The 14380-nt window shown below is 27.6% G+C and overlaps 2 protein-coding genes across 3 annotated transcripts; one reads left to right on the top strand and one right to left on the bottom strand.

The window, feature by feature from the left end:
- Positions 1–7542: 7542 nt before the first annotated feature.
- LOC124950766 (synaptogyrin) lies at positions 7543–9309 on the bottom strand. The gene is made up of 4 exons (XM_047498010.1): positions 9117–9309; positions 8260–8483; positions 7973–8120; positions 7543–7865 (listed from the first exon to the last, which is right to left on the bottom strand). The coding sequence occupies exons 1-4, from the start codon at positions 9216–9218 to the stop codon at positions 7668–7670; spliced, it is 672 nt and encodes a 223-aa protein (XP_047353966.1). The 5' UTR covers positions 9219–9309; the 3' UTR covers positions 7543–7667.
- Positions 9310–10068: 759 nt separating this feature from the next.
- On the top strand, positions 10069–13900 carry LOC124950765 (transcription initiation factor IIA subunit 1). Of its 2 annotated transcripts, none has more exons than XM_047498009.1 (7): positions 10069–10471; positions 11181–11391; positions 12014–12337; positions 12408–12616; positions 12718–12873; positions 12961–13050; positions 13167–13900. In XM_047498009.1, exons 1-7 carry the CDS (start codon positions 10451–10453, stop codon positions 13272–13274), a joined length of 1119 nt encoding a protein of 372 aa, XP_047353965.1. In that variant the 5' UTR covers positions 10069–10450; the 3' UTR covers positions 13275–13900. The 2 variants fall into 2 exon arrangements, with proteins under 2 accessions (XP_047353965.1, XP_047353964.1); XM_047498008.1 differs by having other exon boundaries at positions 10071–10412.
- The last annotated feature ends 480 nt before the right edge of the window (positions 13901–14380 follow it).

Here is a 14380-nt window from a genome sequence, read left to right on the forward strand (position 1 = left end):
AATGCATTTAACTTAGCCTTACTCGTTACTCCAAGAAGTTCATTAATCCTTCTGCTTGTAAAATCCACTTTTGATAATATTTCAGTTTATATTTGTCAAATCTACAATTCGTCATTCGACATAGTCAAATTTGTTCTTCACGTGAATCGTCTTTTCTTGAAAAATCTTTTAAAATTTGTTATATCAAAAATAAAGGTCAAACTTAGCGACGATATTTCTCTATGCCTCATTCGTGAAATATTCACGACGTGAGTCACGAATAAGTAAATATGAATCAAAATTATATATAATACAATATTATATAAATAATAATACTCGATTTTTCTCTTCTCTATTTTCTTTTATACGGGTAATCCTTACCTAACTTAAAAATGTGTGGAAAAAGAAACTGATATTGTTGCTACAGTTTTTTACTATAGTAATTTATGTACGTATTTGAAGGTGTAGAACTTTCAATTTATCAAAGATCGTTTTTTTTATACAAAATTACCTTAAAGCAAAAGTAACGTAACGTCATTAATAATAATTATACTACTGTCTTTCATACCATTGTAAAGTTTTTTATACATTGACGTAAATATCGTACATATTTATTGACTGGATCTCTCGTATATAACGAGTACAAGGTCTCCTTACTTTTTTGGGGTAAATGGGCATGCAAGATAAAAAAAAAAAACAAAGAAAGAAACATACGAAAAAAAGGAAAAATCGTAAAATTCTTTTAAGATCAATAAAGATTAAATTGTATGTAACTAGAAAAAAAAAAATTTGTTGAATGTCAATTCGATAATTCTAAAACTTATTGTGAAAAAAAAAACAAATACACTATACTAACTTTCATTTGTTTTCGCTTAATTTTGATATCAGATCGATCCTATTACGAAGAGAGAGAGAGAGAGAGAGAGAGATAGAGAGAGAGAGAGAGAGAGAGAGAGAGAGCATTTAACATTGAAGTTACATACATGTGACTTTGAACGACGTAAATAAGGTCATTCACCAAAGAATAAAAAAAAATGTAATGACGAAGTCGCAGTATTCTATCATGATTTTTTTAATAAGAATATAAACAAAAAGCTAAGAAGTTTCTGGATAGATAGGATAATAAATTTTAATATTGTTAACATTTTTTCTGACTATTCGACAATGGTCTTAAGTCTTTTATTAAAAAAATTACGCCCACACACGTCTAGTCATGTATATTAAACGGTGTGTTCTTTGTTCGTGAGTATCATTAGCGATATTGTTTTGATAAAGTAACTATAGAATTGAAAAATTTCTCGAAATATACTCGAAATATTCATAACAACTGAGGCATTTATACATTGAAGGCATTTATTTTGAGATAACTGTTGAAAAAAAATTATTATTCTGTAAATAATATGTATGTACGTGACGATAAACAAATTTGGTGCAAAAAACAATATGCTGAGTAGTAAAAAATGAAATGTCGATAAACAAGGAAAAATTAAATATTCTAATATTTGTTGTGCGCTTTTTGTCATAATTAAACGACTCATTTAAGAACCTCGAATCGTTGTGACATTGCGAAAATGGTATTTTACAAAAAAAGATTAGAGAAATGAAGAAATGAAGAAAGAGAGAGAGAAAGAGAAAACGAGAGAGGGGGAAAAAGAAAAGGAAGAAGATGCGAAAGAAAGTTCGTCATATCGAGGCCATTGTTACTGAAGCGCTTAATGATCGAACATCAATTATCATATCAATGTAAGAAATAAGAATCTACATATATAAATATTTATTAATATATATATATATATATATATATATATATATACAATATGTATTAAATTATGTAGAATTTAACATTGACAAAAAACTATCGACGTATTATTAATTAATACAGTGATAAAGACTTTCATCCAAACTTGCAATGTGCATATGTTCGATTAAAAGCTCGATTAATCTTCTGAATAGCTCGCAAAAACAAAGAGATGTCTTGTGATTTAATAAATTTAAAATATCATGTTAGTGTACATATATTAAGCAGAATTTTAATCAGTTAGAAACATTTTAAAATGGTAAAAATGAAAAGAAAGAAAAATTACTCTTTGAAATCGAGTTCAAAACAAATATGTATTCCAGCTAATATTTTACAAGGCTAATGGATTCTTTTTCTAAAGAATTCATTTTTAAAATAACAACGATCCTATCGTCTCTCGATAAAAATTAAAAAGAATTTAAATCAATGATAACAATGACGATAATGATAATAAACTTTTCCATGCTTATTGTACGATGCTAATAATCTATCAAATTGAAATTTTTCGACTTTAAATGACTTTGAATCTTTTGTTTTTGTAGAAAAAAAATCAAACCTTGACATAGCATTCTCATGTTTATCCCTTATACGAATGTACAAATAAAAAATAAAAGCAAAAGTAAAAGAGATTTTTCAATAAAAATAAATAACATATACTTTCTCATCCTCAATTGAATTGCAGTTCGTTCGAAGAACTTCCTTTGAAATAAACGACATACAAAGAAGCATAAGCATATCTTCGTATATACATATATAAGTATGTATAATGTACTTACATACATACTCATAAAGACCGTAATCGTAGATCGTGGATCGTAAATCGTTGGTCGGACCGATGGAAGACGATGCAAAATGTACTTTTTCACTGCTGGTATCAAATCAGCGATGTAATTTAAGTTTCTTGTTTCTCGATGCAATCACACAGACCTTCCGGTCGCAAACCAACTTGTGATAAATAGAGCCGTTACCATCAAGTTCGATTGATTTTTACAAGAATTCGATTTATTTCTTTTCTGGTAATCGACCAAACTTTTGATCGAAATAAAAAAAGAACATATTATTTTCAATACTCGAAAGTTGAAAAAAAAAAGATATACAAATATATTTAAATGAGTAGGGTGGAGCCTAATTCAAAAATGAACATTTAGTTTTATCATAAGCAATTGCTCAATGTCACGATCACGTCAACTTATTTATATAACAATCTTATTCTAATTATGGTACAAACCATCAATCTCTTATCCGATAAAGAAATGTTAAAGCTAAAGGTATTTATCCTCGATTAAAGTTACACCAAAGGATAATAAATAGATATATTATTAAAATATTATCACGTAAGTAATATGAAAATAAAAAATTAATTAATTGGTATTCAATTTTGGTAAAATCAGAAAATTAATGAAGCTGATTTCTTTCTGATTTCTTGCGAATCATCATCAAGGTTTGCAACTTTTATTAATTTTCTTTTTATATAATTATAATTTCCACCTTTTAATGTCTTATAATTCAGGATAGTGTAATTTAGAAAGAATTTGTTGCTACAATTGAAGCTATCATTTTGATGGTCATTTTGACTTAACATTTATCTCTATAAAAAAAATTAATATCCTGTAGAAAAATAACCCGATGAGCTAGTTCATTCACTTTGAATTATTCAATAAAAAATATTATCTCTTACATAAAATACTATATATTTGATGTGTTTTTGTTTGTTATAAAGAAAGATGTTTTTAGTGCGCTTCATATAAAAATATGGTAAAAACAATCGATCGGACATTATCATTATGAATCACGTCAGTTTTAACTGGTAATACTTACTATAACGAAGAAGCAATTATATTTTTAATAAGACGTAGATATTCATAAAAAAAAAAGATTTTTCTTGATAAGTTCGGAGTTGGATAACAAAAAAAAAAGAAACTAATTCTGTTGATTGAACATTAAAGTTGCAGAAACAATTAGATCAATTCTTTCGTAAGAAACTATTTGGCACATCATCTAAACAGAAATACTTACCTAAATGATTTATGTTTGTTATAGCAAATACAATTAAAAATTGGACTAATAATGAATTACTTAATGATACATAATTCGTCAAAATATTTTGTAATTATATATTTTATGATTAAATGAACTCATAAATTAGAAATAAAATACATAAAAATTAGCAGAAAAAAAAATTAAATCGATAGATCTGATATATATTTTTAATAAATTTCAAATAAAATTTGCAAATTATTATAATCTATTAAATCTAATTCACAAGATCTATTAAGTCTAATTCATAAGATTATTAATCATTCATGTAATAATTAAAATATAACTTCTACTTTTATTTCTCAAAATTATTGCATTTAGTATTTTTAAGCATATGTTATTTAATAACTATTTATCTTTGCGTTATAAATATCTCAAATTAGTATTTTTATCGTTTAATATATCCATAGCAACAAGAACTCCAAAATATATGTTAATTTATGTATATAATTCTGTTCTCCCTGAATTATTAAAATAATTATGAAACTAGAATGACTTCTCCAATGTTACAAATTTTTGCATAATTCCTTATTATTTTCACGATAACGTTATGATGAATTATTACGATGTTACGTAGATCATACATCATCCTAATCCAAACGAAAGTTAAAAATTAACTATTTAATTAACACAATATATTATAACATTTATTTGTAATTTAGTAAGTATATATATATATATATATTACTTATTATATATATATAGATATATGATATAACGCTTGTTACAAAGACAACATATAATTATTGATATAAACAATAACAAATTGAAAATCTTAAATTAAAATACTGAATAATGAAGTTTCATCTTCTCACAAAATCTCGTAATTCCAATAAGTTGCATCAATAAACTTGATTTACCGAATTTATCCTTCATTCCTTCTTGTTCATGTATTCAATTATTTAATTATCAAGGAACTTATTTATCAAGACGATGCAGTGATTTTTTTTAAATAATTCATTTTATAAAAAATAATATTGACGATGATGCTGTTTAAAATGCATTAATTTCTGTTAAGATATACGTACATATATATCTTTTAAAATATAATCGCAGCATTAAGAGTTTAATGACGCATCATTCCATATACGAATTTTATAGAAAATTCAAATAATCTTTCATCTATGTTTACGTATATCATGATACATTGTGGAGAAACTTAAATTTTACTGTGCGTCACAAACTTTAGAAATAGTATACTATAAGGAAGTAGTAATGTACATACCTCCCACATATGGTTTACTTTGTTTTTGTTCTCAAAATGTTATGAAACCGTATAACATTTATATGTAAAAGAAAAAGAAATCACGAAAATGATCAAAATAAATGCGAAATATAATAATAAAAAATATGATTTACAATGTTCCTGCACTTCGTATTATTCATATAGCATAAAATGCTGGCTCGGATATATAACGATTCTAATTTTCAGTTATTTCAGGATAAATTTATGTCAGGATAATTTGTACAAACGAATTTAAGTACATCGAGCGGGCGTTATAGCATTGTCAGGTATAATAAATTGTAGTATTTCTTGTACGTCCTCCTGGAGATAAATTTCAGAAAGAAATCTAGATGGAGTGTAATGTACATTTATTACTAATTATAATGACATGGTTTGTATATAGCTATCAATATTGTTTCAATATGTAGCACAATACAAAACAGTACATTGTTTAACCATAATCGATACACATAGCCCGAATCATTGAAACAGATCTATTAACTTATATTCTATACACCTTGCAGGAGAACTTCACACGTCTAAACAATCAAAATTCACAGGAAAATAATACTTTGCAATTCGTAAATAAATAATTTTGAAAAATACGAAGGTATAATTTCAAAATACTCATGCCGAACATAATGTTAATATTACATCACTTAATAATCAAGATAATCATTTTGAATATATAACAAACATATTTCGACAAGGAAATCAATATTTTCGGTTGTTCCCTTTTGTGGCTGCTTATTGAAATAGAACATTAAAGAGTGTTCGCATTTTACATTACTTAAAAAGAAAATATAGATCTTATGCTTAAGTCTAAGGAAATTTTGTACAACACAATGAAGCGGTTCGATTATAAATATCTATCACCAGCATTAACAAAATCAATTGATTTACATAAATGAATTATTAACCACTTTTTATGTAATAAATCATAGATTAGATAGCAATTGTCTCTAAACACTGAGATCTTCACAGACGCATACGTCTTAAGTATTGCATCAAATGCAAGGTAACTACATTATATTTAAGTAGAATACAATAATTATTTAGTTATCGATACTATCTTAACAGACATTTTTATACCTTTACATTTTTTTAATAGACATTTCAGTAATATTTACTACAATCTGTCGAGTTCTTTTAATCTGAACTGTTATTAATGAAATAATTTATTATTTATGATTCTGAGAGTAAGAAAGAGAGCATGGCAATACATTTACGTTTATAATTTTCTGTAATTCTCTGTAACATGTTTTTAACTTGATATAGAATTTCTACTCACATTTATATAAGTAAACATTCCTACAAAAAAGTAATAAGAATTTAACTTTCATATGTGTGAATACTTTTGAATATTTTATTATTTATCATTTGTAAAATGAAAATATTTTAGATAAGATTGCACTGTTCAAAGGAAGAAGTTTGGTGATCTTAGACGAACTCTTAAAAAGTATTTAAAAAATAAATTTTTAGTTTTGTAGATGAAATATTCTTTTTATAAAAAAATAGCTTAAACAATAATAACAATTGCCATTTTCCATCAAATCAACAAAATAATTAATTTTAATAGAAAATATATAGGAAAACTTTGAAGAATTACATTTAGTATATAATATAATTAATCATAATCAAATATTTAAAGCAAAATTAGAATAATTATATCTTAAATATATACTACTTATTAAAGCTGTTGCAAATAACTGAGATTTAATAAAAAAGAAGTCATATTAAATATGAATCTTAAAATTTATATAAGAAAAAACTTTTTTTTCAAACTTGCAACCCAGAACACCAGTTGTTAAGCTATCATATATTTAGTACCATCATATTTGTAAACTGGTGACAAAGAGCAATCGCTTGTAAGTCATATGACAAATACTGCATAAATATTATAAAATAATAATACTAAATATAACGGCTAGTAAATTATAAATATATAGACAGAACAATAAATTACTGTACAGTATATATTCTTTTTTCTCTATGATTTCAATAAACCATGAGCTTTCTTTCCAACGTCAGATCATACCTACACATTATTAATGTCTCACAATGCACATCATTAATATCCGCGTTTGCTATGAACACGTCACAATGTTAAAATATACATAACCTGTGCATGTGCTACTTCTTAAACATTATGGAATTACTATATTTATTCATTACAAGATTTAATATTTAATTCTGTAGTTGATGAATGGTCATCATAATTCGTGCCTAGAAACTTGAATGGCATATTTTGTATGTACCTAATGTTTCTTTGTGTCATTGGGCGCATGAATAAGTATAACTTACAAGTGGTCAACAATAAGAAGCACAGTTTAACAAATAACGCTTCCTCTACATCTGCCATGAAAACTTACTCTACTATTAATGCTGCCCAGCGATCTATCAGCAAATAAAGTTTTTCTCTTTTCTGTAAGAAATAAATAATAGAAGAATTACAAGGAGTTATACGATTTTCAAATTATTAAAGAAAAACAGGAAAAATTACCTCAGAGAAAAACAAACTAGAGAGAGCAGTGTTTTCAGGATGGATTAACCTAATCCATTTTTCTTCGTTGGTAGTTCGCTGTGCATCTTGTGAAAATATATTTCGATAATGACTATGGATGACATTTAGTAAGCAGGGGCTTGAAAATCCCCCATTCCTCGCTGCTGTTGACCAAATGGTGGTTCTTGATAAGCAGCATCTGTAGCGTCAGGATAACTTGTATATCCTGTTCCACCTACAGGGTCTGCTTCGTAACTTGGAGCAAAGGCTGTATCTTGTATACCTTGTCTGAATCTTTGAAATGCAAACCAAGCACAGCCAGCCTATATAAAAATATTGTTACAAATTTTCCAGAAGGTAATAAAAAGCTTGACGCCATTAAGTCACTCCCACTTCATGGTGAATAAGAAATCATTAATTATTCACTTACCCAAGTAAAAATTGAAAAAAATGAAAATGCAATAGCTCCTTGTACATTATTAACACCATACCCGTCTAATGGTGGTGTAGATCTATTCCATGCATTTGTTAAGTAACAGAAGGCGACAAAATATAAAAATGCCCATAAACCCGAAAAACTGCAAGCAATAGAGTACGAACATGGGAAACTAATGATTATAAATTAATTAAGGATTTTATTTCAAACTTTATCATTTTATAAATTTGTTGTTTTATCAACAAATTTAATAATTCTACTAAATAATTGATTAAGCTTACCCAAGATCTAAGAGGACAAAGTGTTTTCGAGTTTTTACAGAGGACATTTGTTCGAACAAGTATTCGCCAACAAGAAAGCCAATACTGGCTAAAAATGCTAAAACACCTATTCCAATGCCATAATTACAGGCATTATTGTCACCACTATAAAGGCAAACCTCTTTGTCTTGTTGTGTAATATAGCCCTTGCTGCTTATACATCCAAATACTATTATTGCAAAGAGCTGAAATTTATTAAACTTTTTTCATTAAACTTATCTTTTTCTTAACTTTCTTTTTTATTGAAATATTTGAAAACTATTAATGATCTTCAAATAGTTGCACGTAATATAAGTTCAAAGTAGTTCAGGATGTAAAATGACATGACTATTATATTACATATATTCTTTTCATATATGATACTAATGAAACACAAAATGGGATAAAATCGATAAAAAGACTTATCCTATATAGACATGATGTTATTACAAGATAAAATCGATGTAATGAGCATTAAGCAGTCAAGAATTTCGATTTAGTCGATAATATACATGAGCGCACTTGGCACAAAAATCTGCGTACTAAAAGAGACGTTTAAAAATATGATCTCATCAAAGATGATTATAATCGATATTTGAAAAGCATTAAATCAATAGAAATTATAACAGATTTGGATTCTAAATCCCATAAAATTCCATATTATGGGGCGTACCGCTTGAATTCGCGAAAAATCAATAGAACCCCATCACAGGTAGGGGTGGGGGCTCAAGTTCTTTTAAAATCAATGTATTTACCATCTCAAATTTAGTTCGACGTATCAAGATATAGAATAGGAAACATTCAGGAAAATTAAAGTTTGTTATAATGCGTGAACTTACCAAGCATAGTGCCCTTAAAATAACTAGAGGCCTTTGAACGAATGCGATCGGATCAAAAGGCGCTCCTGCCTTTCCTCCACCGTACGCTCCACCGCCGTCCATCTTAATGCAACTGAGGTGAAATTTCAAAGCTTTCGAAGAAAAGCATCACGCACGCGCCACACAACACTCATCCTCTTGCGCAGCATTTTATTAAACTACAATTGTAAACTCTCCAAGCCATATATATCTAGCTAAATAATCAAACGTATATACTTGACGCGAGAAAGAGAAGTGACGGAAATAAAAAAATAATGTTTACAATCTGCATTATACAATTAACCTCATAAGAAAATAATTACAACCAAAATTTTAATAAAAATAAAACTTTTGCCTTTATATCACAGTATGTTGAATTTATATATAATTCTTTTAAAAATTACACATCTATATACTTCAAACATAATTTTCTATTTAAATAGCGAATGGTTAATATTTTCCTTTAAAGCTCACCAATCATTATACGATATTAATATGAACTTGCATCTGATTGGTAGTGACAGCAATGGCGTCTGCTCAATCATTTATGTCAACCAGACGAATTCTCGTATACATCTTCGTATGATTATCGATTTTATAATGATTAAAACATTTTATATTATATGATTTAATTGATAGAAATTTTACTTTAGATAGAGTATATTGCTTTAAACAACAAATATAAAAGAACTTACAAAAACGTGCTCGAATAAAATGAATTTTTCGATGATGGCGCCACAAGAAATTTAAATAACTTATATTATTGAACACTTAATTGTTTCTGTTATACGCTTATGTTATAAACTATATTTTTATTTATTATATTAAAAAAAAATATATATATTTCTATATAAATGTGATGTAATTAATGACGTAATATAATAGAAACGTATTAGTTGAAGTAAAACGTTTGCCACGTGTCAAATTGCGACTATATTATCGGCCGATAAAGTATCGTTGATCGTTATATGTCGATAAATTAATAATAATTTAAATATAATTAAATGTTTTGAAATATATATATTTTATTTGTTATATTAATAAATAAATTCTTTAAATTGAACAAATTAAGCTTTTTATCAAACGTGATTTGCAGTTGTGTCGACCACTACGGTCACATTAAGGTGGAATGGGAGACGTTGAGAAAGTATAAAAGAGCACGGAGCGATGCAACAGTCCGGCTTCTGAGGGCACTATCAAATTGGGATTATTGGTATTGTTTTTCGCCTGATTGACAATACGAATTATCCTGCAATGGCCCTCAGTCAAACCAGCGTGGTGAGTAAAGGAGAAAACTATGGCAACTCCACAGAAATATGACTATGATAATAAAACGTGTACGTGTTAGTTCTAAAAAATAATTTGACACGGTTATGCGAAGCCACGTTGTAAAAGAATAAATCATTCACGTTGTTAATGTACTTGTCATCTAATTTGAGAGATCCTTTCTTACTTAATATTTTATTAAATGTTTTTATCGTTTTATTGTAATGTTTACATTAATCATACTTTTTACGTTGTTATGAACATACGAAACATTAGACGTGTAAATTATTTTATTCCTGTAATGACTTTGAAATATATTTAACCTTTATCTTCATAACACAGAATTGTTAATCTTTGTTATATAAAAGAATATAATGTTTATTATATAAATTATCAAATATTTAATCGGTCAAGATGTTGGTTATAAATTTGTAATAAAATATGTGTAAATTTCAAATTAATAATGTTTACATTATATAAATTTGATTAAAAATCAAATGATTTGCACATTTTTCTAATATAAATGATCACAACTAGATGCAATAGAAATACATATTTATTTTATATTTGTTATAAATGTTTCTATAAAAAAAAAAGAAAAAAGAAAAAAAAAACGTACAGAATATACGATTCAGTGTCTTTATTAATCTATTATTAAAAATTTTATTTATTGAAATTGATACATTTAATCAAAATTTTTATTATGATTTTTGATGCTATAATAACAAAATACTTTATCAATAATTATTGTATTTTATTATTTTTAAATATTATTTACAGCTAAAACTATACAACACTGTGATAGAAGATGTAATAGCAGGAGTACGTGAATCGTTTATAGATGAAGGTGTAGATGAACAAGTACTATTAGAACTTAAACAAATATGGGAAACGAAATTAATGTCAAGTAAAGCAGTGGAACTAAATCCAGAACCACCAGAACCTCAAGTTCCTCAGCTAAACACACATAAATCTGTGCCTGGCAACAAAGGTGTGTATGTAATAAGTCAAAAATATAAAGTACAGTTTTTTTTTATGAGAGTCTATTTTCGAAAAAACGACTTTTAAAATCTATTCGATACATTTGTACTCAATATAAGTTTCAACTTGACAGATTTGCTTTTTGTATTTATGTTTATAAACATATGAAATGTTATTATTAGCTCCTTCTTGTTGCTGCTATTGTGCTGTTGTGTTAATTTGCTTTATTTGTTTCGAAAGATGTTATAAATAATTATGAGACTATGTATTAATTTTTTAAAAATTAATTTTATTAGTGTAGAAACTGTTCAAAATTTCGACCATGATATTGTATATATAGTTGTGCTCTTTCAACTAAATTATTATGTACTTCTTATAATGTACTGTGATTATTTTGTACTTCTTCAAATGTCAAAATGATGTTTTAAAAATTGTTTTTCTCGAAAATTGAGCTTCATATATCAGAACTGTACTGTACATTTTCAACATATTTTTTTTATAAGAAATTATTCTCTGCTTATTTGTAACACTGTTGCCAGAACATCCTATATAGAATAAAATTATGTCATACAATATCTGCCTTTGGTATTTTTTATGTGTATGTAATGATTGTCTTATAACTGTTAATGTAGGAAATCATTTCGTACAACAAACATCTGTCACTAATCCAGTGCCACAACAAGCGCAGCAACAACAGCAACAACAACCTACATCGCAACAGTCACAATCACAACAACAGCAACAACATCAGCAGCCACAGCAATCACAACAACAACAGCAAACATCAAGTACAACCTTACAACATCCAAATGCACCAGTACAACAAGTGGTGACTACTCCACCTGCAGTACTTGACAGACAAGTGCCAATACAAATTACTTTACCTCCACAACCTGGTGCACGTGATTCTCAGCAACGTGTATTAACTATACAAGTTCCTGCATCTGCGATTCAAAGTATATAAATTTCAGAAATTATTATATTTTTATATTTTTCTGTAATTTAAAGTAAATTATTATGTTGAAGGTAATCAACTTCATACTATTTTAACGGGTCCTGTAATTAGTGCTGCAATGGGCTTGCCAGCAGATGTAGCTGGAACGTTATTACAACAGCATGTAAATTCTACTCTTCAGGGTCATCCTACATTATCATCGATTCAAGTTAATCAACCCTTACAGGTTGTAACACAAAATACAAATAACGTTGTTACACAACGTTCTGTTCAAGGCCAAGTAAGTACAATTTCCAAATTACATATATTTACAAAATATTATAAATATTATTATAATGCATAAGTATGAAGATATATTATTAGCTATTTTTCTTATTTTAGCAAAATAACATAGCTCAATTAGATGGAGCTTTAGGAGCATTAGGTGATTCATCTGATGAAGATGAAGAAGAGGAAGAAGAGGATAATGATGACGATGACGAAGATCTTGATGATAAGGAAGAAGAAGAAAATGACGAGGCGACTGCACGAGAGGAGGTTTGTAGAAAAATTATTATAAAATTGGATGTAGCTGAAAACCATACTAATTATATAATACTAATACTAGTATTTCTTTACATGTAGGAACCATTAAATTCTGAAGATGATGTTACAGATGATGATCCAGCTGATTTATTTGATACAGATAATGTAGTTGTTTGTCAGTATGATAAAGTAAGTTTTTAAATTTTATTGAAAAAAAAATAAAGATAATTTGTTTAAACATTCTAACATAAAACATTATGTTAGAAATATTTATGCATAATATATACAAATATTTTACTTTTCAGATCACAAGGAGTAGAAATAAATGGAAATTTTATCTCAAGGATGGCATAATGAACTTAAGTGGAAAAGATTATGTGTTTCAAAAAGCAAACGGAGATGCTGAATGGTAGATTTGAAAATAATGTGAATATTGTGTTGTCTGATTTTATTTTTAACAAACTGTATACAAGGGCAGCTCGATAATGTGTATGCGTGATGTTGCGTTTGATGGACAACATTAAGCTGTAGCAGTTTCTATAATGAGGCAGTAAACCACGTAATAATACTACTATACAGAAAAGTAAAGTGAGAAATTCTTTGGGAAAACATCGGAAAATATATATAATATCTTCTGTATTTTAGTATCCCATTAATTGACAAAGTTTATATAATGCGATTTTTTTTTTTTATTTTGTTCATTTGAGAAATCATAATTAATTTTAACAATGCCTTCTATTGCTTATTATAAATCCATCAAAATAATATATTAATTTACTAATGGTAATATTCCTCATAAAGAAAGTTACAACAGCTGTTCTTATATCGTCTTACTACACAAACATTATTGATAAAACAGTAATGTATTTAGTGAAATAATTTAGTTTATATTATTAGTTGTGTCAATGATCATTGCATCGAGAATTTTAGTTATAAATATTCTTGCTGCTTTATGTCTTCAGGATCTATTATTATCAACTTTTACATACATACAATAATAATTGTAAATAAAGTAAAGGGATGCTACTTATAAAACATATGTGATGCTTTTGAAAATAAATGTGTCTTATAATGTTATTACAGTTAAAAGAACCGTTATCATTATGAAATTATCATCAATATGAAATTAAATTATACTTGATTGAACATCGATTAAATATGTCGGTAACGATATACAATGATAATCGATCGATCGAATATGTCGGTAATGACGCGCGCGCGATAGTGCATTTCGAACGGAAGCGAATGACATGCACCCTCGAGTATATACTGAGTTACGACCTCGGAACGAAACGCATCCTGTCACAACGAAATAACGGCGAATGCCAAGCACCGAAAAGAAAATCATAATAATTATCTGAGACATTTAATGCCCGTATTAAGCCGTTTTCGAGCGCGTAACGATCACGGTTAACCTCACTTTTCGAGTGATATCTTTGACAGTAATGAAAGAGGGCTGACAAAGAAGAACAGAGAGAAAAAGAGAGAGAAAGAGAGACAACAGGGAAAAAGATGTTAT

This window comes from Vespa velutina, chromosome 7 (assembly GCF_912470025.1).
Source record: "Vespa velutina chromosome 7, iVesVel2.1, whole genome shotgun sequence".
Lineage (NCBI taxonomy): Eukaryota > Metazoa > Arthropoda > Insecta > Hymenoptera > Vespidae > Vespa > Vespa velutina.